Source organism: Gopherus flavomarginatus, chromosome 7 (assembly GCF_025201925.1).
Source record: "Gopherus flavomarginatus isolate rGopFla2 chromosome 7, rGopFla2.mat.asm, whole genome shotgun sequence".
Classification (NCBI taxonomy): Eukaryota; Metazoa; Chordata; order Testudines; family Testudinidae; genus Gopherus; species Gopherus flavomarginatus.
Genome location: NC_066623.1, coordinates 112,441,359 through 112,467,312, shown reverse-complemented (window position 1 = coordinate 112,467,312; position 25,954 = coordinate 112,441,359). Strand labels below are relative to the sequence as shown.

Here is a 25,954-nt window from a genome sequence, read left to right as displayed (position 1 = left end):
TTACATGACTGAAGATCATAAGGACCACAAGACATGTACCTCCAAACCAACAGCTTTCTGCAACAAAGTTGTACTATTGTAACCTAGATGCATCTGCTGCACATTGTGCTCATTTGAATGTGTGAATATTAAGGTGACTTGAATTCTCTAAAATAATTAAAATGGCAAAGATACTTGAGATTGACAATCTGGAGGTTTCTTAGTAAGTTAAACCATAAATAGAACAGACTTACACCACAGAACAAGCGTAACATCCTTTCTTGCTACTCTCTCGAATTAAAAACGCTCCATCAGGTTTCCCACGGAGCAAATCTTCTGCTTGGATACGGTTGAGATCCCCAACAAACCAAGTTTTCTCATCATAATGTGGCAAGTTTTCATCTTCTTCATTCACAAAGTAAGTACTAGAGAAAGAGGAGATGGAACTCGTTAGCTCAATAACCCAGTCACAGAAGGCATCAGTTACAAAGAGGAGGATTTATTCTAAAGGTAAATAAAATGAAAATAAAAAAAAATACATCTGGGAAGAGGCACTTCAAGCTTGAAGACCAGCCTGCTAATATTCACTCAATGTCAACCAAGAATCCGTATTCAAAAAGGTAGCCACATGCATATTAGCTGAAAACAGATGCTAGCTCACAGGACACAAAACTTTCCCTTAGGAAAAAATTCCAATTCTTTACACAGAAACTGGCATTTCATATTATTGAGATCCTCAGTGGGAAGCCCAGAGCTCTGCCACTTATCAGTGAGATTAAATGTACAAGGGCACTTACTCATCAATATTTTCATTTTTGATTCCCAGCCAGTCATTTATTCGCTTCTGCCTCACTCCTTTGTGATTGAGCCATCTGTCGGGATGAGAAAATAGAGAGCATTAGTATGTTCCCTAGTTGTTTGCTGCTGACCAAACAGAAGAGAAGCTTAGACATAGATTCCATAGAGAGAATCTAGAGTCTGAGCTTACCCCCCGGTGCACTAAAGCCCATGTGAAAGACAGACCTCAGGCAACATTACACAGTACACCCTTATACAGTCTCCTTAGAATGATCTCTTCACTGGGGAGGGAGCAGCAGAAGAGGCATGACCTCTAGACCCTGCAGGTCAATGGGGAAAGGAATGTACTATTGCAGGCTATGCTGGGTCTTCTGATGATGGCTGCGGCTGCCTCCCTCTCCCAGAACAGCATGCATTGTCACTGGTGCCTCTGTCCATGTAACATTCTCACCTTCTCTCTGAAGGGGTGTGCACACAGAGCAGGTGTTAACTCTCTGATACCAGCAAGACTCAGAGGAAAGTGTGCTTTGGAGTGCTATGGCCCTCCCAACCTGTGAAGTTCCAATCCTACAGATTTGGGTAATAAAAGCTTCTGAGGGATTTGGGTCAGTAAGAGGGAGTACGCCATTCTAAGGAGCCACCACTTTGCCCTCTGCTCTTTTCACCCCAGCTCTGCATCTTCTGCTAACATAAATGGAGGAAGACACTTGGTCAGTCAGAGGGTATCATCCATGATGTTCTAATTCACATGAAAGCTACTTATATTGTAGAATGTGTACTGGTGATGTACTGGTGTACCAGACATGCTTTGAAGTCTGACAGTTACAGTAATAGGCCATGAAGTTATTATTACAGAAGCAGTGGAAGGCTAACCAGCTACTCAATCATTTCATACCACGGGTCTAGTCTCCTGTTAGTGTACACACAACTGTGATTATAAAGAGGAGACCAGACTCCCATTAGTATAATGAACATACAGAATGATAGTAACTATCTTTACCAAGTTAATCACAGATATTGTTTTGAGGTGTACAGGCCTTGCCTACTTACACAAGATACTGATCTCTGATCTTGCGTAGCTGGATAAGATCAGGTTTGATGCTATTCATTTTCTTATCAATTTCCCTATTGTCCAGAGCTTGTTTCTTCAAATCTTGCTCCAGACGCATTTTACTATCATGGATCTCTCCCAGGCGTGATTTTAGTTTCTCGTAATTCATCATAATTCTGTAAATAAATTTGTAATGTTTAAGCAGGAGAGAAAATTACAAAAAAGAAAAAAAAAAACAGTCCAGACTGCTCTAGCCTTAAGAATGTTATTATTGACTGGCTTACCTCTAATACACAGTACTGGAAGACAAAGCCATATTTCTTTATACCACATTCCTCTCATGTAACCATCAGTTTAGTAGTGACTACTATTGTAAAGTGCTTTCATTTTGTTCGGAGTGCAGTTTTACCCTGAAAAGTGACTAAAAGAATGCTTCCTACTTACTCCTTGGATCTGCTCCTATCATAAATTTTAAGATCTGTTTCTAAATGTAAGACAATTTTTTTTTACTCTTGACAAAGCCAACATAGCTCTGGGAGTGAGCTAGTTCTGATTCTTTCTCCAAGCTCAGATTTACTTACTCAAGTTCTAACCTGCAATACAACCCTAGCACAGGTGTCACTGTCAACAGGATTTGGCCTGCAGCAGACACTTATTACTGGCAATGATGAGCAAGTTGGAAAGAACCCCGCTTGACTCAATTTCAGATCTCAAATTGGTTTGCAGACCTGGCAGTTAAGAACAGCCTCCCCTTCTTCCCCACATTCATTTACTTTACTTATAAACATTTTGACACAATTGTTCTGGTGTCAAGGTGAAGCATGCGTGTCCCACAATGTCACTTTTACGAAGTCCCTTTTCAGAGTAGAATCACACTAAGGATATTATTGCAATTCAGACGATGCCATATCAGGGTCAGGTTAGCCATCATACTTGCCCTTTTACCATAGGGCAACCTACAGCTGTGTTTATTTGCAAAAATCTTAAGAACATTTAGAACATTGGAATGAGACTGTATTCCTTGTACATAAATGCAACAGCTTATACTAAAAAGAGTAAGTTTAATATCTAGTTGCCAAACATTTGTGCAGAGATTTTATTACTGCGTAACGCTATAAAACAGGCAAAGCTGCTCTGCTGTTAAGCTTCCTAGATCTGGACTATTTAGTAAAGGGATAGCATCTCAGGCTACGTCTTCACTACCCGCTGTATTGGCGGGTAGCAATCAATTTCTCGGGGATCGATATATCGCGTCTCATCTAGACACAATATATTGATCCCCGAACATGCTCCTGTCAACTCCGGAACTCCACCAATGCGAACTGTGGTAGCGGAGTCGACAGGGAGAGCCGCGAACATCGATCCCGCACCCTGAGGACGGTAGGTAAATCGATCTAAAATACTTCGACTTCAGCTATGTTATTCACGTAGCTGAAGCTGCGTATCTTAGATCGATCCCTTCCCCTAGTGTAGACCAGCCCTTACTTTGTGATTTGTTAAGCACAGCATACATTTACAGCACACTATAAACACTCTTAATGCAGAGTAGGGGAGTTTTTGGTTTATAGTTGCTCAAATCACAGTAACTTTAGGCAATTAAAACTATGATCGTTTTTTATGTAAGAACTGATATAAGTATCAAGAGTTGGAAGAAAGGATCACATTACTTGTTGTGCTTAGGTATTGGCAAAGCTTGACAATAAGAACTGCACCTTGCTATTAGCAGGCAATAAAGGTTTGAGTCTCAACCATTGACTTTTGTGTGGACTTTGGCCAGATTGAAATTCAATCTACATTACAAAAATATGGCTAACAATGGGGTTTAACATACATTAAGATCAGACTCTAACAGAAGAGAATTTTGATGCAGTTCACATTGACTTACATTATGATCACATCCAGCTCCTCATTCAAACTGCATTAGGAGACTAATAGCCACTGATAGATGGGGGGAATCAGTGTGGTCCTTCACTGAAAAGTGACACTAATACTGGGATGGTGGGGTTCCAGATTTACCAAGTCTCCATTTCAAATATGCTCAGTTTACAAGTGAAGAGATGTTTTTTTTCTCTCTCTCTCTCTCTCTCTCTCAACTGCATCCCATGCAAATTCAGCTGGGGATCTGACAGTCTGACAGTCCTTCTCACACATCAGTGTTAGAGATTCTGCAGCACAAATCATGCCCTCATTTGTGCAACCCAATTAAGTCCTATGTGACACGTTCTAACAAAAACTGATTAATCCATGTATCGAAACTTTAATAATTTTGTTAATGCTTGTGGAGAAACAGAATTCAGCTCTCTTGCACATTACTATGATTTAAAACAAAACATTTGCTTTTGTCGGATTCAGTAGATAAGACTATGAAAACATACAAGGAAAAGGTCTGCTGAGTCAGAAGTGGCCATTTTTCAGGGCAGAAATCACTCTCTGGAAAGTGCCTACCACCTTCCCTACAGGTCTCCGCTACTCAAAAAACCCTCCTTGACTTTGATTACTAGTGTTGTCTAACAAAGAGGTAGTAAAAAATTATGGAATTTTTCAGCTTTACAAATATTAGTTTTTTCTTAATTTCAAAATATTAAAAAAAAACCCTTTGTAGGCACTGGATTGGGGCCAAATCTTGATCTCCAATGCACAGGCAACTCTTAGCAATGTCAATGGGAGTTTCTAAATGGGCATCCAAGTGCACATTATGTGACAAGTGCTTTCAAGCTACTCATTTCTGAGATTCACTCTACACGTGGGTGTTAGAAATCACCTAACTTTTTTTAGCTCATGTTTTAGCTGTAAATTAATTTCTCCCCCTCTCCAGACAGTATTGCTTGAGCAATAAGAATATATACATCTAAACCGCACATTTTCCTGAAGAGAGCTCTTCACTATAAAATCTAGATTCACAGAAGTTAGAGACCAGAGATCATTCAGTCCGCCACCCAACAAATGCAGGATTATCCTCTACAGTGCACAACTGTTTGGGACATTTGAACAAAGGAATACAGTAGCTCCTCACTTTAAGTCATTCCGGTTAACGTTGTTACATTGCTGATCAATTAGGGAACAACTCACTTAAAGTTGTGCGATGCTCCACTTGTACGTTGTTTGGCTACCTGCTATCTCCACAGCTGGCAGCCTCCCTATGCCCCCTCCTCCCCACAGCGCCTCCCGCCCACCAGCAGACCTCACAGATCAGCGCCTTCCCGCTCCTCCCCCAGCCTCCTGCACACGGCAATCAGCTGGCTTGTGGCGTTTGGAAGGGAGGGGTGGGAGGGGGGAGAAGCAAGGACACAGTGTTGGAAGTAAAGGGGGAGGAGATGGGGGGGAAGAAGAGGCAGGTCAAGGATAGGGGCTTGGGAGAAGGGGGGGAATGAGTGAGCTGAGAGTTGAGCTCCCCCTACCCCTGGTGCTTGCAGAGGAGGGGAAGCTACCGCTGCGCAATATGCTTCTCCTAGCCTATAGCACCTTCAGCCTCCTTGCCTGCCTCATCTCCAGTGCCAGTGGGCTGTGCCTGTGTGGGGTAAGGCAGGGGCACCTCCCAACTATAGTATTGTACGTACAGTATGTTTGTAAACACACTATTCCCTCCCCAGCATAGTATTAAGTTGCTTGTTTAAAATGTATATAATGCCTTTTGTCTGGCAAAAAAAAAAAAAAAAAAAAAAAAAAAAAAAAAAATTCTCTGGAACCTAACCCCCCTATTTACATTAATTCTTATGGGGAAATTGGATTCACTTTACATCGTTTCACTAAAAGTTGCATTTTTCAGGAACGTAACTACAATGTTAAGTGAGGAGTTACTGTACGAATCTTTAGTAAACATACTGAACTTCTTCAATCATATAAAAGAAGGCTTAACGGAATTTTCTGTTAGCTTTACTAGTGTGTCTATGTAAGGAGCTCACACACAAGTACGGTTTGAAATACTACCGTTCGATTTCCTTCTCATTCCCCTCTCTGCGGAATCGTTCAATGTATTCTTTGCTGTATCGCTCTTGCGTGTGGCACTGTTCCTCAAATATTTTAATGGTTTCATTAAATGCTTCAATTGCAGTTCTCTTCATCTGAATTTCCTACACAAAAAAGCCAAAACCAAAAAGGATCCTTAGTCATTTGCATCCTGAAATAAGTTACAAGTGCAAGACTCGGTTATGCTTCCTAAATTGATTGTCAGAAAGAAACCTTCAACTTTTTTTTTTTTTTAAATTGTTGCAAAGTGTGATTTTTACTGAAGAGGAAAAAAAACAACCCATTTTAGCCAAAGTCTCAGAGAGCGGACCATTTCTTTCACTACAAGGTTTACCAAGTTAAAAAATACTTGTAATTAGGCTTCTTTGAAAGAGAATCCCATCACAGATCTTTAAACTAAAAATTTTGGTTCTAGCTGTTCGTGGTTTGTTGCCAGAAGCACTAATATTAAAGTTATGATGAGACCTTTTATTTTACAGCAACCAGCCCGAACAATGCAGTATAAATACTGTAAAGCACAAGATCTAATTTTGATCGAGATATTATATAACATACAACATTACAGAACCAGGATGGTGCCCTTCCAGATACCTGATCTTTTAGGATTCTATCCTACTTTATGGCCCCTGTATGATGACACAGTGGCATGCAGTTCCTGGAAATCTCTCTTAGCCAGCTGAGGGAAGAGATCCCTGGTGCAGGCACCGCATACAACAGCATCAGTTCTGACTGCTCTGCTTTATGCTGGGAGCTGCCATGGTGTCTGTGACAGCTTAAAACCCTCATCTGGGCTGTGCCGTTCCTCCAGGAGTGCAGTGCTGTATCTCATACAGAAAAACTACATTCAATCACATTTCCTTTATTTATTAATTTTGTAATTGTCATCCCCAAACCAAAAAAAGCCTCAAACTGAAATCAAGGAAAAGACAAATACGCTACCTATTGCTTACGTTTTGTTTTCCTTGTGTTAATTTTTTTTAATTAATTATTTGTTTCACAGTCTTACTAGGGCTAGAAGTTCATCTTTTCAGCTGCTATAATGATCAACAAAAGGTTATTTTGAAACTGACCTGTGATGTTCTGGTGTATTCTTCATATAGTCTGTCATACTCTTTACTCTTGTCCTGATACTGAGAGTGGTATTCCTGAAGCTTTTTACCTACTGCATCTATGTTATCTTCTTTCACCAACTGATCCTGTGTATATCAGGAAAGAAAGAAGGTAATTCTTTAGGCAAAGTAGTTTCTCCAAGCACTGTTCCATGTCAACCTAGTAAATGTGCATATTTCTGTGATCAATTATGCAGCTATTTTTACATCAGGCTTCTAGAAGTATAGAAGAGAGATCTAGTCTGACAAAGCAAAAAATAAGTTTCACAGTCTATAAAGTGAGCAACTAGGAATATGGAACTCAGAACTAAACCAAAAATTGTAATAAAAAAAACCCAACAAAGGCAACATAAGGTCAAGAGATGCCTAGATCCCCCCTTAAAGAAAGAGGGAATAATGCAGGCAGGAAAGATCAATTTTTTTGTTTGTTTGTTTTAAAAACAAGAGTTCACAGAACTTATGGAAAACTGCAGCAACCTTGAGAGACATTGTGCTCAGCGTTAAAGACTGTTGCATAGCATGGAGGAGTAGGTATCAGCCTAAAACCCCAGGATCTAGAAAATTAAGCCCAGGGCAAGGAGTCAGGTGCCACTCTCACTTCTGCCAGTGACTGATTTTAACATATTTTGTATATAAACCAGTTGCTTTGCATCCTAGACCACAGAGCCCTGCATGTAATTCACTAAACCTCTCAGCCTCAGCTTCTCCACTTGTAAAATACAGGAGATGACAATTACCTACATCATAAGGATGCAGTGAAGCAGAATTTAACGTTTACGTAGCTGGAGAATTATGAAGACTGCCAGTGTGAGTACTCAAAGTAGAGGTTAGGACCTCCTTCTCCCAACTTTGTGGTTATTGTTTTAGACCACATGAATTCTTGGAACCACTACTTCGTCCTTGAAAATGTGAAGTTGAATTTTCAAGCACAGAAGAGCTCTGAGTTTTCACATGATTCATGTGAAAAGTTCAGGCTCTAGATAGAAGAGCCTAAGTTTTATGACAAGGAAAAACTACAAAACACATCTGCTAACAGTTACTGGGCTCTCTGAAAACCTCACCTGTTGATACCTGGATACTGGATACATCAGCTTCACGTCAAGCTTAGGATTGTACTGGGCAAGAGACTCATGGCGGTAGTGGTTAATCAGCTCCACAACAGAGTTAAATGTCAATGGATCAGAAAAACCATATTTTCCATCCCGATGATAAATCTTTATCAGTTTGTTGTTGCCACCCTTCCTGTAAGGCAATACACTAGCTTAGAGGTTTTGTTGTGTGCATGGGTAGCGCGCGTGCGCAGACACACACACAAGCCGCCACATGTATGGTATGAGTAGTCATGCTAAGTTTTTCATAAAGGCAACACACAAGAATCAGTGTAGCTAATCAGACAGACAATCTAATATGTATCTTTGTAACTAAATTATCTAATATATATTAATATGTAAAAGGATAAAAAGTAAATAAATAGAAAAGGTCTCTTCAAGTTTTATTTGAGCAGCAGAAAAACCCAGAGTAAATCTCTTCCTGTGTTCACTCTGGTACTAGTTTATTGTATTTAAGACCTAGTTTAACCAGAAATTCTCCAAGGGAATGCTCAGGATTCTTTAAGGCAGCCACGCAAAAAACCCAAGAGCAACGAGGCATATGAAACTCAGTACTAAACCAAAAAAATTATAATAATAAAAAAACTCAAAGACACATAAGGTCAGGAGATGCTTAGATTCCTCTTAGAGAAAGAGGGAATAATGAGGGACATACAGACAGGAAAGATCAAAGTATTATACAAATGAAAATGTACTTGCAAACCGACTAACTAACTAACTAACTAACTAACTAACTAACTAACTAACTAACTAACTAACTAACTAACTAACTAACTAACTAACTAACTAACTAACTAACTAACTAACTAACTAACTAACTAACTAACTAACTAACTAACTAACTAACTAACTAACTAACTAACTAACTAACTAACTAACTAACTAACTAACTAACTAACTAACTAACTAACTAACTAACTAACTAACTAACTAACTAACTAACTAACTAACTAACTAACTAACTAACTAACTAACTAACTAACTAACTAACTAACTAACTAACTAACTAACTAACTAACTAACTAACTAACTAACTAACTAACTAACTAACTAACTAACTAACTAACTAACTAACTAACTAACTAACTAACTAACTAACTAACTAACTAACTAACTAACTAACTAACTAACTAACTAACTAACTAACTAACTAACTAACTAACTAACTAACTAACTAACTAACTAACTAACTAACTAACTAACTAACTAACTAACTAACTAACTAACTAACTAACTAACTAACTAACTAACTAACTAACTAACTAACTAACTAACTAACTAACTAACTAACTAACTAACTAACTAACTAACTAACTAACTAACTAACTAACTAACTAACTAACTAACTAACTAACTAACTAACTAACTAACTAACTAACTAACTAACTAACTAACTAACTAACTAACTAACTAACTAACTAACTAACTAACTAACTAACTAACTAACTAACTAACTAACTAACTAACTAACTAACTAACTAACTAACTAACTAACTAACTAACTAACTAACTAACTAACTAACTAACTAACTAACTAACTAACTAACTAACTAACTAACTAACTAACTAACTAACTAACTAACTAACTAACTAACTAACTAACTAACTAACTAACTAACTAACTAACTAACTAACTAACTAACTAACTAACTAACTAACTAACTAACTAACTAACTAACTAACTAACTAACTAACTAACTAACTAACTAACTAACTAACTAACTAACTAACTAACTAACTAACTAACTAACTAACTAACTAACTAACTAACTAACTAACTAACTAACTAACTAACTAACTAACTAACTAACTAACTAACTAACTAACTAACTAACTAACTAACTAACTAACTAACTAACTAACTAACTAACTAACTAACTAACTAACTAACTAACTAACTAACTAACTAACTAACTAACTAACTAACTAACTAACTAACTAACTAACTAACTAACTAACTAACTAACTAACTAACTAACTAACTAACTAACTAACTAACTAACTAACTAACTAACTAACTAACTAACTAACTAACTAACTAACTAACTAACTAACTAACTAACTAACTAACTAACTAACTAACTAACTAACTAACTAACTAACTAACTAACTAACTAACTAACTAACTAACTAACTAACTAACTAACTAACTAACTAACTAACTAACTAACTAACTAACTAACTAACTAACTAACTAACTAACTAACTAACTAACTAACTAACTAACTAACTAACTAACTAACTAACTAACTAACTAACTAACTAACTAACTAACTAACTAACTAACTAACTAACTAACTAACTAACTAACTAACTAACTAACTAACTAACTAACTAACTAACTAACTAACTAACTAACTAACTAACTAACTAACTAACTAACTAACTAACTAACTAACTAACTAACTAACTAACTAACTAACTAACTAACTAACTAACTAACTAACTAACTAACTAACTAACTAACTAACTAACTAACTAACTAACTAACTAACTAACTAACTAACTAACTAACTAACTAACTAACTAACTAACTAACTAACTAACTAACTAACTAACTAACTAACTAACTAACTAACTAACTAACTAACTAACTAACTAACTAACTAACTAACTAACTAACTAACTAACTAACTAACTAACTAACTAACTAACTAACTAACTAACTAACTAACTAACTAACTAACTAACTAACTAACTAACTAACTAACTAACTAACTAACTAACTAACTAACTAACTAACTAACTAACTAACTAACTAACTAACTAACTAACTAACTAACTAACTAACTAACTAACTAACTAACTAACTAACTAACTAACTAACTAACTAACTAACTAACTAACTAACTAACTAACTAACTAACTAACTAACTAACTAACTAACTAACTAACTAACTAACTAACTAACTAACTAACTAACTAACTAACTAACTAACTAACTAACTAACTAACTAACTAACTAACTAACTAACTAACTAACTAACTAACTAACTAACTAACTAACTAACTAACTAACTAACTAACTAACTAACTAACTAACTAACTAACTAACTAACTAACTAACTAACTAACTAACTAACTAACTAACTAACTAACTAACTAACTAACTAACTAACTAACTAACTAACTAACTAACTAACTAACTAACTAACTAACTAACTAACTAACTAACTAACTAACTAACTAACTAACTAACTAACTAACTAACTAACTAACTAACTAACTAACTAACTAACTAACTAACTAACTAACTAACTAACTAACTAACTAACTAACTAACTAACTAACTAACTAACTAACTAACTAACTAACTAACTAACTAACTAACTAACTAACTAACTAACTAACTAACTAACTAACTAACTAACTAACTAACTAACTAACTAACTAACTAACTAACTAACTAACTAACTAACTAACTAACTAACTAACTAACTAACTAACTAACTAACTAACTAACTAACTAACTAACTAACTAACTAACTAACTAACTAACTAACTAACTAACTAACTAACTAACTAACTAACTAACTAACTAACTAACTAACTAACTAACTAACTAACTAACTAACTAACTAACTAACTAACTAACTAACTAACTAACTAACTAACTAACTAACTAACTAACTAACTAACTAACTAACTAACTAACTAACTAACTAACTAACTAACTAACTAACTAACTAACTAACTAACTAACTAACTAACTAACTAACTAACTAACTAACTAACTAACTAACTAACTAACTAACTAACTAACTAACTAACTAACTAACTAACAAACAAACAAACAATCTCAAGTGTTGGATGCTAACACTGGATACTCAAACTTAAATAAATCCTTGGAAGGATTTATAAAACAGAGTAATTAATCCAGGACTTTACATTATCCAGGTTTGTGTTTGCTGGCAATTTATAGAAGTGCTTGCTTATTTTCCCTCCTACTACCAAAAAATTTAAACAGTGCTCTGTCTTTTATCTGCTTTCTTAATTTATGGCTCCTGCAGATACATGTCTATATGGTTAAATATTCAGACCACCATTAATTAGACTTTAAGGCAAAATCCTGACTGGATAGAAAAATTATCCTCAGTAACTTCAGTGTGGTTGTGCAATGTGCAAATCAGAGCAGAATTTGGCCACAAGAGTACATTTTTAAACTCACAAAAGGAAGCAGATTTTGAACTCCAAGACAACATAACCATCTATCACATGGCAACTCAGAAGAAAGCTGATCCTACTATTTTGTGAACATACCAGAGCAGATTCTGTACTGAGTTACACTCTGCTGTGCAATCAGAATCAATGTCATTAAATGCAGTATCCCAGCTTAGTGGAACCTCCTTAAATCAAAGTACTGAGACACAGAGAGATACAGAACTAGGACCTTTACTGATTATGTTTGCATCACAGAGATATCCAAATAGTACTGTCCCAGTATGCACTGGGCTCAGCACAAGAAGTGGGATGGAATTTCTAGGAGCTGGTCATTTGTTTCCTTATTCCAAACTCTTCATCAGCAATCTCTGGAGAAATGTTCCCAAGACAATGAAGACTACAACTGAGGACATTTCATGTAAATACTAATATGTGGTATCTACTGACATTGGTGAGACTACTAAAAGAAAGGTAAGACGAGAGAGTGAAAATACCCAACATTTACCGCAATGTCAGAGTGTAGTCTCCCTGCATCTTGGTTGATGCATCGCGCACCAGAAATGTTCCATCTGGCATGTCTCGTAATTTGTCATTTACCTCCTCCCTGGAGGAATGAAAGATTGGAAGAAGGATAAACGAAGTGTTAGGTAGTCGATTTGCTTTAAAATAGACACATTCAAAGAGAGGCCATCAGTGTAAGGGTGCGTAAAGAATTAGGTTTCCTTTGTGTTTTCCCTTCAAAATCAACTGCAATCTGAGGATTGAATGTTTGCTTTTCAAATTCTCTTATTTCAGATTTAGGATATGCATAGGGATAAGATTTCTGTTCAGCCTTTAAGGTTTGAACTTGTTTACTTTTAGCAAAAACCAGCAGCTGCACTTAACTGCTGTTTAGGAAGAAGGTTATGTATAACAATAGCAGCTGTGTCTCAGAGAAATCATCAAGTTCAAAACCTTTCACCAAGATCTGCTCACATTTAAATCCAAACTGGAAACAGGTGACTTTTGTGAAGGCACTTCTGGCCCTTTAAGAAACTGGCACTAATATGGTCATTCACAGAAGTTGTGTCAGAAAAGTATCCACACTATAGCACAGTTCTAGACTCAAGGTCAATTAGTAGTTTGATTCAGATATTTCTTTTACAGCAATTTTGTAACTACTGTAATACCATTAATTCCAGTGGAATTACTCCTAATTTTCAACTGTTGGGAAAGAAGAAATTAGGGTTTATTCTTTTAATTAAATGGAAGAGGCTTTTATGGAATGGGTAGGACCCATAAGCATTTCAAAGGAAATTTTGAACTAAGAGTGTTAGTTAAACTTTCAGGAAACTCATTCCACCCAAATGACATACCATACTTTACTTACAAAACTAATACCTTGTCCTTTATAGCACTTTTCACACAAGGATCTCAGAAGCAAGTTACAAATGTACACTTAATCTATTTGACTGAGAGCACCTCTCTCCTGTACCCTCTCCACCACCCATGAGATGCAGGCAATATACCTACATTTTAAAAGGAATTATAATGGATGTTTTAATTCAGATACTGCTGTAAGGTCTTATTTTCATTCTTTATAAGTGTTCTTAGTTGGCATTTAACTATCCTGGATGGAGAATCTCTTTCAAAAGAACAATTTCCATTACAGATATGAATGGTATCTGAGAAAGAGAAATTGTTGCCACAGAACCCTTTATGGCTTGGGCCTTACATATCTGAGATGGCCTCTCCATGTCTCCAGCAGTTGAGAATGGCTAGGATGCTTGAGCTTTCATTCTCTAGTAATGCCCAGGGGGTTGGAGATGGAGTTTATTGTGGAAGATCCCTAACTTATTTTCCAGTCCTCAGTCCAATAGAGTAAATGTCTGGTGGCTTTTAGGGCGCAGTGAAAAGCCCATCTGTTGCCCAAGGTGGCTGGATTGACAACTGATGAAATATATTTGTGGGTTGTATTTTGTACAAGAAAATGAAATGAAATGATAAAGTACACATAAAGCTATTCCAGCAAAACTGTACAGACTAGGTCTCATCCTGAAATCATTTACTCTGGTAAATCAGGAGCAATGCCATTAGGTCACTGTAGTAATACTATTGTAAAAGTGATTTAAGATAACAGAATCAAGCCCACTGGGTTTTGTGATCAAGTTTTGCCATTCTTTATTAAGGGCCTGAATTGTGCTATCCCCTCACAGTGATCTAAATGGGGTTACTTGAGTAAGGTACTAAAACGTAAGGGTGGCACAATCTGGATCTTTTTTCTTCTGTTAAAGCTCTAAGAAGCGAGTGGGGCTAATGGACTCTTTTACTAGACATCTCAGCCACGAAGCAAACAGCAATCCAAAACTGCATCTCATTCTTGTTTTATTCTCAGCTCTAGCATATTTAATTTATTGGTTTTATTCTTTACATAAAAGACTCACACTTACTGAAAGTTTCATGAATTGCTCATTCTCAAATGCTATGTTTAATACATCTAATGACTGAAGACAATACATTCAGAACAGCTTGGTTTCACAACCAGAAAGGCCAGAAAGTTTTTTTTCTTAAATCTTAAGATTTTGTAGAAAGAATGATTAATTCAAGAAAACAGTTGTGGCCACAAGATTGTGAACTACTGTTGTAGAACAATAACCATAGCAGAACACATTAAACACACTCAGTTCCCAATTTAGCATAATACTTAACACATATTTCAAGTGCTCTGCAAAATCTGGGCCTGAATGCAGTTCCTGAAGTGAAATGTTTCCTGAGCATATACAGGCTCAAAGGGAGCACAACTTAAATAGGCTCATTCTAGTCCAGCAGTAAACATTCTTTACCTTGAAATATCCCCCCAGTACCACTCTGCATCCTGCAAGGAGAAACTGGAATTGTCTTTTATTCCATTTGTGTTGACCGGAGTCATCGGTTTTGGGGGCTTTGGAGGAAGAGCTGAAAAACAACAACAAAAAAAACACAACAGATTTTTTTTCCATTTAGCTTTCTGGCTTATATCACGAAACATTCAAGAAGTTAACAGTCAAGGTATTTTAGTTAACAAAAGCCAGAAGTGAAACATACATAAGGCAAGGCAAAGAAAATATGTTATAGAAACCTATCAATGGCTAATGGGAGAGAACAGGCAGCTTGAGTATGGATGTGTTTTTTCTCCAAAATGTATGGAATTCGTAAGTTATTAAAGCCCATTATACTAGTTCAACATATGCCAAAAAGAAGTGAGCTGGGCTCCAAAATAATTATCCAGTCTATAAATGGAACAAGTGGGAAATTCACAGGAAGTGGCAGTTCTTGGTAAGAGGAGTCAAGACAACAATCACAATAACTAGGATAATTTAACTGTTCACCGCCCCAGGCAAAATACTGAGGGCTTGACTGTGGCTTAGGTCACAACCTAGAAAGTGTGTGTGTGTTGGGGGGGTGGGGAGGGTACAGCTGTGTAACAGCTACAGTTCTCAGAGGAACTGCGGCCATTGCCATAGCTTTTGAAGAGTAAATGTGCCCTTCCCTCCTATGACAGACCAACTTTGCTGACTGGTGAAAGAAAAGAGGAGGGTATTAGTCTGGATCTCAGCTAGACTTCACTCCTCACTAGCAACACAAGGACTGCAACTATTGCTCCATGCTTAGGTATACAATAGGGAATGAGGAACGGAATAAGGGAGTGAACAGGTGCTGGGCTAGTCACAGTCTAGCCCGAAATTGTCAAGCTTCCCCTTTGAACTGCAAGGTGTAGAGGCCATATCACAAGGGAGCACAACTCTCCACGATACATCTACATTGCAGCACATGGGGACACCACACCCATGGCAGCAAATCTCAGAACCCTAGTCAACTGACTCAGGCTCCTGGTACAGAGCTAAAAATAGCAGTATAGACATTCCTGCTTGAACTCTGAAACCTGGTGAAGGTGCTGGATCTCAAAGCTTAAGCAGGAACATCTACACTGCTATTTTTAACCCCTTAGCGCAAGACCAAGTCAGCTGACCCAGGCTCTGAGACTCACTGTTGTGGGTTTATTGTTACAGTGTAGACACACCACATGCTCCCAGGCCTAGATTACACAGCCTCCAGAAGGTGTGCTTCACAAAGTACTGAATACAGCAATGCAAGATTGCAATTCTTAATGCAAGTGCATGCAATCTGCTGTCAGGCAGGAATGCAATTATGATTGCTAGAAACAAAAAATGTTCATCTCTAGTTCAAGTGTAGAGTGACTTGACATTGAGAGATGCGTTGCTTAGAGCCATTCATCTGTTCCCCTCTGAACCACACCTCCCATATTGGAAAAAAACAACTGTGCTCTAACTGCAGTTTCAAATGCCATTTCATGTTGAGGATCCAACACACAGTAGCTTCACTGTTCTTGGACAAACCAGCAAGTACTCAACCAAGCCAATCTAAACTAACCTGAACCTTGACCCAGACATTCACACTCTGGAGTTACTGATGAAGCACCTGATTCAGATAGTAGCATTCATTCTGCGGTACTAATATTAAAGCTGCAGCATGCAGATTCTTTTTGTGGTTCAGCTGGGAATGTCCAGGTGTGCATGAGTCTAGAGGACCAATATCAGATTTTGTATAAGGATGGTGCAATTCCATTGAGCTAACTGAAGTTACTTGCTTCTACTAGATTTAGATGTGGCCCCATGATTTACAACCAGGGTAATTATGGTTGTGCGGCCCTTTAAGATGGTATACAGGTACTATTGAGAATGAATTAAGTTCATGCTTTAGTCTACCTCCTTGCTTGAAGCAGCCTCTAAGACAGAGGTCCCCAAACTGTGGGGCATGCCCCTTTAGGGGGATGCTGAGGAACATTTTGGGGAGCATGGCTGGGGCCTGGACCAGCCCCCACTGGGGGCAGGGAAAGAGCACCACCCAGCTCTGCTCCTGGCTACCAGCTCCAGGCCCCCAAATCCACTCCTGGCCCAGCCCCAGCTGTGGCCCCAGGCTTGGCTCCCTTACCCGTCTGCATCCGCCCCCAGAGCTGTGGCCCTGCTCTCGGCCCCACCTCGGGGGTGCAGACAGGGGCACGGGAGGGCCGCGAGATAAAAGGTTTGGGGACCATTGCTCTAGGAGCTAAATTCTGATTTCAGTTACAGCAGTGTAAATCCAGAGTATCACTGAAGTCAGGAGTATATCTGAAACCCTATGGCCCTGTGATTCTACTTTGTTTTCTGACTACTAAAGTTGAACTGGCTGTTATTTCATCCACAAATGTCTCTGTTCAGTCATATTTCTGAATTACAAAAAAGGACAGTGACAGTTTCTTTTTAAACTCACATTTGGATATTTCTGCCACGCATGCTCTCAATGAACTACAAAGAAGCGTAAACAATGCTTAGAATTCAGTCGCTAACATCTGCCTTCAATACTAGGTCAGAATAAAAGATTCAAACACTGCTATTCTAGATCTGTTCCAGAACTTTCCGTAGTTTTAATAAACCTATACCAACTAAGCAAGCACAGGAGGCTCTAGCTCTTTGCGCTGCAGTGTTTTTTAAAAAATAAATAAAAAGAACCCTGTAACCATGCCAGGCAGGCTAGGATTTCATGGGATGTCCAAGTCAAATGGGGGGGCTCGCAAGCACATTGCAATGCTGGTGGTAATTTTTCCTCAGTTTGTCTTATACCACAGACAAAATATGATGTTGGGGGTACCATTCTGGCAGAGCTGATCTTTACACATGAAGATCATGTCCATTCTCAGCTTTGGCTTAAGATTCTCCACCAGTGCATTAGTGCAGCTTCATCGTTGGAAGCTGTAGAGAAACCAGTGCAGGTGGTGGTGGTGGTGGTGGGAGGTTAAGTCACTGTTATCTGAACTTCCTGTGGGAATGAACCAGACCTGTCCAGACAGAGCAGGAGTCCTTCCTACTCACCAGGAATGGGACAGAATTTGCCCCAAATTTGTTTTTCACATCTACTGATCCCACACATCAGTAGGGAGAAATAAATACAATTGACACTATCATTTCTGTAAAAGTAGCAAGGAGTCCTGTGGCACCTTACAAGACTAACATATTTATTGGAGCATGAGCTTTCATGGGTGAATACCCACTTTGTTGGATGCAACACGAAAGCTCATGCTCCAATATGTCTGTTAGTCTATACGGTGCCACAGGACTCTTTGCGGCTTTTACAGATCCAGACTAACACGGCTACCCCTCTGATACTTGTACCATTTCTGTGTCTCAGTTAAAATTTCATGGAAGTGCATTGTTTTTCTACATAGCATTGATTACTTCAGATGTTACTGATACTGTACTGCTACATCAAAGGGGAAAAAACTGCCATGAGAGGAAGTTTAATATTTCTTGTTTGACTTTTTCAGCCTGACAGTACTGTAATCAACTGGAAGCTACCTGAACAAAGTGCTGAATGTAAAAATATTTTAGGCTCTGCAACCTAGAACTATGAGCAATGGGATAGAGGCTTTTAATTTATGGGTTTAGCAAGTGCCTTTTACTCCAAACGTATTAGGTAGTGAAGCAGCTACCACGCTGATGCTTTTATGGCATTTGTACAGTGTTAAATTACAGAATTACATAGGTGATCTTAAAATAGCGGTGTGTGGATACTGGTGAAAACTAACAGCAGTATAACTAGAGGAAGCTCTGTCGTAGATCTGTGTGTGGAAAGTAAAAATAAAATAAGGCTTTAGCCTTCAATACCAATTTGTGGAGGACCTTAAAGTCTAGTTTCATAAAACTACACCTGACAAACAAAACATTGAGTTAAAAGCCTACAATAAAGTGAGGATAAAAAGGAAATGAAAAAACTGAAGTGTAGGGTGTGCAGAATACAAAACTTCCTTGAATAGGGAGCTCTCTCTTTCCAGTCTATTCCTGGGGCACAAATCTGATCTCACACTGATATGAGAGAAGAATAAATCCACTAAATCAACTGAGTTATGCGGCAGTAAGATCAGAATCAGGGCCACAAAACTATTTTTTTCTTAGACATGAAAGCAGTTGGCTCTCTAATGACAGTGCTTTGTTTCTATTTTTCTTATTAAAGCATGAAAATGGTTAGCACCAGGGAAACAAAACACATACAAATTCTTTAGAACTGCTTTAACTAACACCTCATTTCCAAAATCCAAGGCTGCAACTGAACAAGACATTTCTTTCCCTGCATCAGTGAGTTACTGAGATTAGATCCAGACTTCAGTGACTGCCTAGCACTCACTGCAGGGTGGGAGAGGCAATATCTTTTATCGGAGCAGCTTCTGTTGCTGTGAGAGACAAGCTTTTCTTCAGGATCTTACTCAGGCATAGGTAAGAGCCATTTTTTACACTAGCATGGTTTTGCTACAGCTTGCTCATTAATAACCCTAAGCTTCTTCACAACCTGCTTTCTAAACTCAACCCCAATCCCAAATCAGTCCGTTGGAAAAAACTAATTTCTGAATGGAGACGGCACATCAGCCAATGGCAGCAAAGCACTGGGATCGTATGTTGCATGATGTCAGCTCACAGAATGTAGCTGTGCAATTTCCAGCAGGTAGTTTGGGCTGAGCTGTTCTGCAGAAGTGAAGTACAATTTCTTCTCCTGAAATGCAGGCACAGAGATTAGACTTCAGCAAAGTTATAGTTCTAATGCTTTTTCTTGAATGCATAGGGATTTTTTTAGATGTTACTCACAATGAAATACAAATAGAAACCTTTAAGTCAAATCTTGTTCGAAGCCAGCCCAAGGAACTAAGCATGCTGGCCAAATATTATTGAGTTTTAAACATTTCCTAATTCTCCTCCTCTTTAAATCTTTCAAGTCAATGGGCCATATTCATCCCTGAAACAAACTAGTGATATACATACTTCACTGAAGTTACAGCCAGTATCCATTTAGTCTAATTGCCCTTTTCATGCAAAAATGTTAAAAGAATAGTTTTCTTTAATTTAAAAACACACACACACACACACACACACACACACACACACACACACACACACACACCAACAATTATAAATCAAAAGAACCAAAATGTGGACTTTTTTAGCCAGGACTAATTCAGGAGTTATGGTCTGTGATAAAAGCGGCTTCCTCCAAGAAAAAGCAAATGCGTTGATTTTCATACTGCTAGATCACCAAGTGGCATCTAGTTCTATCACATACTGCAGCCAGAGAATCAATTCAGTATTAGCATGTTAGAGAAAAGTCTACAGTAAATTAAACTTTAATTTAAGCTTCTGAGACAGATGCCAATTAGACCAAGAACGTCTGCATTACTGAACCTTTCTTCTAGGATTTTCCTAGGGTCATAGGATTTACAATGGGAAGTACAGAAAAGCACTCAACTGCAAGACTAAGGCCTGGTCTACACTACGAGTTTATGTTGAATTTAGCAGTGTTAAATTGAATTAACCCTGCACCTGTCCACACAACTAAGCTCTTTACTTTGATATAAAGGGCTCTTAAAATCAATTTCTGTACTCCTCCCCGACGAGGGGAGTAGCGCTGAAAATCGACATTGCCATTTTGAATTAGGGTCAGTGTGGCCGCAATTCGACAGTATTGGCCTCCGGGAGCTATCCCACAGTGCACCATTGTGACCACTTTAGACAGCAATCTGAACTCTGATGCACTGGTCTGGCAGAAGGAAAAGCCTTGCGAACTTCTGAATTTCATTTCCTGTTTGCCCAGCGTGGAGAGCTGATCAGCACAGGTTACCATGCAGTCTGGGAATCGAAAAAGAGCTCTAGAATGGACCGTACGGGAGGTACTGGATCTGATCGCTGTATGGGGAGAGGATTCCGTGCTAGCAGAACTACATTCCAAAAGATGAAATGCCAAAACATTTGAAAAAAATCTCAAAGGGCATGATGAAGAGGGGCCACAATAGGGACTCACTACAGTGCTGCGTGAAAGTTAAGGTGCTCAGACAAGCCTACCAGAAAACCAAAGCAGCAAACGGAAGGTCTGGGTCAGAGCCGCAGACATGCTGCTTCTACGCTGAGCTGCATGCAGTTCTTGGGGGGCCCACCACCACTACCCCACCTCTGACCGTGGATTCCGAGGAGGGGGAAGATGATGAGAAGGAGGATAAGCTTGCGGAGAGCACACAGAACTCTATTCTCCCAACAGCCAGGATCTTTTTCTCAGCCTGAATAAAGTACCCTGCCAACCCTCCCAAGGCAGTATCCCAGTCCATGAAGCCATGGAAGGGACATCTGGTGAGTGTACCTTTGTAAATATAAAACCGTTTAAAAGCATTTTTTAATGATTAATTTGCCCTGAGGACTTGGGATACAGTCACAGCCAGTACAGCTACTAGAAAAGTCTGTTAACATGTTTGGGGATGGAGTGGAAATCCTCCAGGGACATCTCCATGAAGCTCTCCTGGAGGTACTCCAAAAGCCTTTGCAGAAGGTTTCTGGGCAGTGCAGCCTTATTCTGCCCTCCATGGTAGGACACTTGACCACGCCACGCTAGTAGCAAGTAATCTGGTATCATTGCATGACAAAGCCTGGCAGCATATGGTCCCGGTGTTTGCTGGCATTCAAGCAACATACATTCTCTCTCTCACTGTTATCCTCAGGAGAGTAATACCGTTTATGGCAACCTGGTAGAAATATGGGAATTTAATTAAGGGGACAGAGGTGGCCGTTCCAACTGGGCTGTTTGCCTGTGTTTGAAAAGAAATCCTTCCCTGCAGTTAGCCAAGGGGGGGGTGGGGGGCATTGGTGCTGAACTTTTCACGTTTGGCTAGCAGGGATCTTCCCTGATACCAACCATGCGGTGGGGGGGAAGGATAATGCGATCATCTCAGAGAATTGGATATGGGCGGGGGGAGGAGTTTGGTTTCTGCTGCTGCTGCATGTTAACAGGAAAACTGCAGCATTCAACGGGCTTTGCTTGGCATGTGGGAAAAGAGGGTGCTGCTTTTATGAAGGCTGCAGAAGCCAAAAGACAATGGCTTACCATGGCCGCATGCAAGCCAAATTCTGTTGCCCGGACTTGCGTCTGTGATCTTTAACACTAAAGCTGCAGGCACTCAATATTAAGAGGCAAAATGCGACCTTATACTGAAATCACATATGATACGTAATGTGAATAGTGTTCACTGTGAAAGAGTATAAGCATTGTTCTGTAAAATGTATCTTTTTAAATACTTCTCTCCCTTTTTCCCCTCCTCTCTCCCACAGCTGCAAATTTTTCAAGCCTCCCTCCTCCGTCCTAAAGGCTCTCTCAGATAAGGTGGCAAAAAAAATGGACAAGAGATGAAATGTTCTTGGAAATCATGGAAGCGACCCGAAATGAAAGCGCTCATCTGAATGAGTGGAAGGTCACCCTATCCCAGTACAGGAAAGCTGCCAGTGAACATGAGGGATGAACACGAGGAGAGGAGAGACACTCGAGATGAGAGGTGGCAGGATGCAGTGCTGAGGCTGCTGCATGATCAAAATGACATGCTCTAGAGTCTGGTGAAGCTTCAGGAAAAGCAGCAGGATCACAGAGTGCGGCTGCAGCCCCTGTATAACTGTCCACCCCCATCCCCAAGTTCCATAGCCTCCTCACCCAGATGTGCAAGAACACGGGGGGGGGAGGGGGAGGAGGCTCAGTGCACCCACCCACTCCACCTCACCCCAGTGGACAGCCCAAGCACAAGGATGTCATTATTGTGAACTTCTGAAGTGGCCTTTTCCTTCCCTCCTCCCACACCCACCTAGGCTACACTGTCAGTTCTCTTCTTTTTTATAATTAATAAAGAATATATGATTTTTTAAACAATAGTGACTTTATTTCCTTAGAAAGCAAGCTGTGATTGAAGGGGGAGGGTTGGTTGCTGACAGGGAATGAGTCAATCAAGGGGGTGGGTTTTCATCAAGGAGAAACAAACAACTTTCACACCGTAGCCTGGCCGGTCATGAAACTGGTTTTCAAAGCTTCTCTGATGCGCAGTGCTTCCTGGTGTGCTCTTCTAATCAGGGGCGGCTCCAGGCACCAGCATGCCAAGCGCGTGCCTTGGGCGGCAAGCCGGGGACACTCTGCCGGTTGCTGCAAGGGCGGCAGGCAGGCTGCCTTCAGTTGCATGCCTGCGGGGGGTCCGCTGGTCCTGTGGCTTCGGTGGACCTCCTGCAGGCTGCCACCGACTCTGCAGGACCGGGGACCTCCCACAGGCAAGCCGCCGAAGGCAGCCTGCCTGCCATGCTTGGGGCGGCAAAATACCTACAGCTGCCCCTGCTTCTAAATCGCCCTGGTGTCTGGCTGCACGTAATCAGCGGCCAGGTGATTTGCCTCAGCCTCCCACACCACCATAAAACGGCTCCCCCTTACTCTCACAGAGACTGTGGAGCACACAGCAAGCAACAATAACAATGGGAATATTGGTTTGGCTGAGGTCTAAGCAAGTCAGTAACATGCGCCAGCGACCCTTTAAATATCTAAATGCACATTCTACCACCATTCTGCACTTGCTCAGCCTGTAGTTGAATAGCTCCTGACTACTGTCCAGGCTGCCTGTGTATGGCTTCATGAGCTATGGCATCAAGGGGAAGACTGGGTCCCCTAGGATAACTACAGGTATTTCAACATTGCCAACTTTTGTTTTCTGGTCTGGGAAGTAATTCCCTTGCTGCAGCCATTTAAACAGAGTAGTGTTCCTGAAGACGCGACCATCATGAAGCCTTCCCGGTCATCCCACGTTGATGTTGGTGAAACGTCCCTTGTGATCCACCAGAGCTTGCAGCACCACTGAAAATACCCCTTGAGGTTTATGTACTAGCTGCCCTGGTGCTCTGGTGCCAAGATAGGGATATGAGTTCCATCTTTCGCCCCACCACAGTTAGGGAATTCCCATTGCAGCAAAGCCATCCACTATGACCTGCACATTTCCCAGAATCACTACCTTCGGCAGCAGCAGCTCAGTGATTGATTTGGCTACTTGCATCACAGCAAGCCCCACAGCAGATTTGCCCACTCCAAATTGATTCCTGACTGACTGGTAGCTGTCTGGCGTTGCATGCTTCCACAGGGCTATCGCCACTCGCTTCTCAATTGTGAGGGCTGCTCTCATTTTGGTATTCTGGCAATTCAGGGCAAGGGAAAGCAAGTCAAAGTTCCATGAAAGTGCCCTTATGCTTGCGAAAGTTTCGCAGCCACTGGGAATCGTCCCACTCCTGCAACACTATGCGCTCCCACCAGTCTGTGCTTGTTTCCCGGGCCCAAAAATCGGCGTTCCATGGCTAGAACCTGTCCCACTAAACAGCATGATCTTCAAAGTGCCGGGGCCCGCAGTTTGAAAGAATTCTGTGTCCATGTTCTCATCACTCTTGTCACCGCGCTGCTGTAGCCGCCTCCTCCTCGTCTGGTTTTTCAGATCCTGGTTCAGCATAAACTGCATGATAATGCGCGAGGTGTTTACAATGTTCATGACTCCTGTCTTGAACTGAGTGGGCTCTATGCTTGCTGTGGTATGGCGTCTGCACAGTTCACCCAGGAAAAAAGGTGTGAAACAGTTGTCTGCTATTGCTTTCACGGAGGGAGGGGTGAGGCTGTACCCAGAACCACCAGCGATAATGTTTTTTGCCCCATCAGGCATTTGGATCTCAACCCAGAATTCCAATGGGCAAGGGAGACTGTGGGAACTACAGAATAGCTATGTGATAACTACCCACAGTGCAATGCTCCGGAAGTCGAAGCTAGCCTTGTACATGGACACACACCGCCGAATTAATGTGCTTAGTGTGGCTGCATGGACTCGACTTTATACAATCGGCTGCCCAAAATCAAATTCTGTAAATTCGGAGTAATCCCATAGCCTAGACATACCCTAACTTGCAGAATCATAGCTCCCAATCAGCAGGCTGGAATCAGTTGTGGGCCACAGCACTTTTGTGAAGTCATCTGAGGGTTTTTGTTTTTAAAAAAAATCCCTTTTTTTTGGTAACCCCCCCCCAATATGAATGCTGCTACCTCCCACCCACCACATCTCACCCAACACATTTTAGGGCAAGTGGATCACAATAGATCAGTGGATCCCTAGCTGAGTTCTAGGTTTGAGACAATTGATTACTATTCTGGGAATCTATAGTGCAATGTTGTATAAGGTAGTGTCACTATTGTGGAAGCACCTAGCTACTCTACAGTTAGAACTATATTTTCAAGTGGGCTTTATAACAGGACAAATTCCTCTCTAAAAGTAGACGAGGGTGGTGTGAAATTCCACACCAGGTTATTTTACGCCATCTGAATATTCTGCATAGTTTTTGCTTGCTTTGTTTTCATTACTTTTAATATGTCTCAATTAAATTTTTCTTTGACAGGCCTACATTTTTCATTGTTGACTAATCTACACAAAACTTGATAGAAAAAGTATATCTTGAGTAGCACTGGTGCAACAAGTTGTTTCTTTATTCAAAGTTGTGGTTAGGGTAATTTTTAGCAGTTATTCATGGCATAATTTAAAGCTTATGTGCTATGTTATGCAAGCGAGAAAGACTGTGGGACAAAAAGGAGGAAACCTAACTTTTTAAAGCAATTTGTAACCTGTAACAGAAGGGTTCATGTGCACCTGCTGACAAGGGTTCATGCACAGCTATTGACAGAAAATATTCTGTCAGCCACTGTGATTCTATCCAACAGATTCTATCCAACCCTCTGCCAAGTCCCCATCCCCAATTCAGTATTAGGAAGTGTATACGCAAGACTTCATTGTGAAGCAGGGATGTTAACCTCCTACACCAAAATACAGCTCCCCAAAGGCAAGGTAACGTGTAGGTAAGCCATTCAATAGTAGATACACTCTCCTTCTCCATCCACTTTACCATAGA

At 40.0% G+C, this 25,954-nt stretch overlaps 1 protein-coding gene across 2 annotated transcripts in view; it reads right to left on the bottom strand.

Moving 5' to 3' along the window:
* The window catches only part of PIK3R3 (phosphoinositide-3-kinase regulatory subunit 3), a 358,799-nt gene that overhangs the window by 2,685 nt on the left and 330,160 nt on the right, over window positions 1-25,954 (bottom strand). For both annotated transcript variants that reach the window (XM_050961835.1, XM_050961836.1), the window contains 8 exons: window positions 14,996-15,107; window positions 12,679-12,777; window positions 7,965-8,145; window positions 6,865-6,990; window positions 5,756-5,898; window positions 1,828-2,004; window positions 777-851; window positions 234-404 (listed from right to left, as the gene is read on the bottom strand). In XM_050961835.1, the coding sequence (XP_050817792.1) occupies window positions 234-404; window positions 777-851; window positions 1,828-2,004; window positions 5,756-5,898; window positions 6,865-6,990; window positions 7,965-8,145; window positions 12,679-12,777; window positions 14,996-15,107 (1,084 nt within the window). The remainder of the gene's footprint in view (window positions 1-233; window positions 405-776; window positions 852-1,827; window positions 2,005-5,755; window positions 5,899-6,864; window positions 6,991-7,964; window positions 8,146-12,678; window positions 12,778-14,995; window positions 15,108-25,954) is intronic.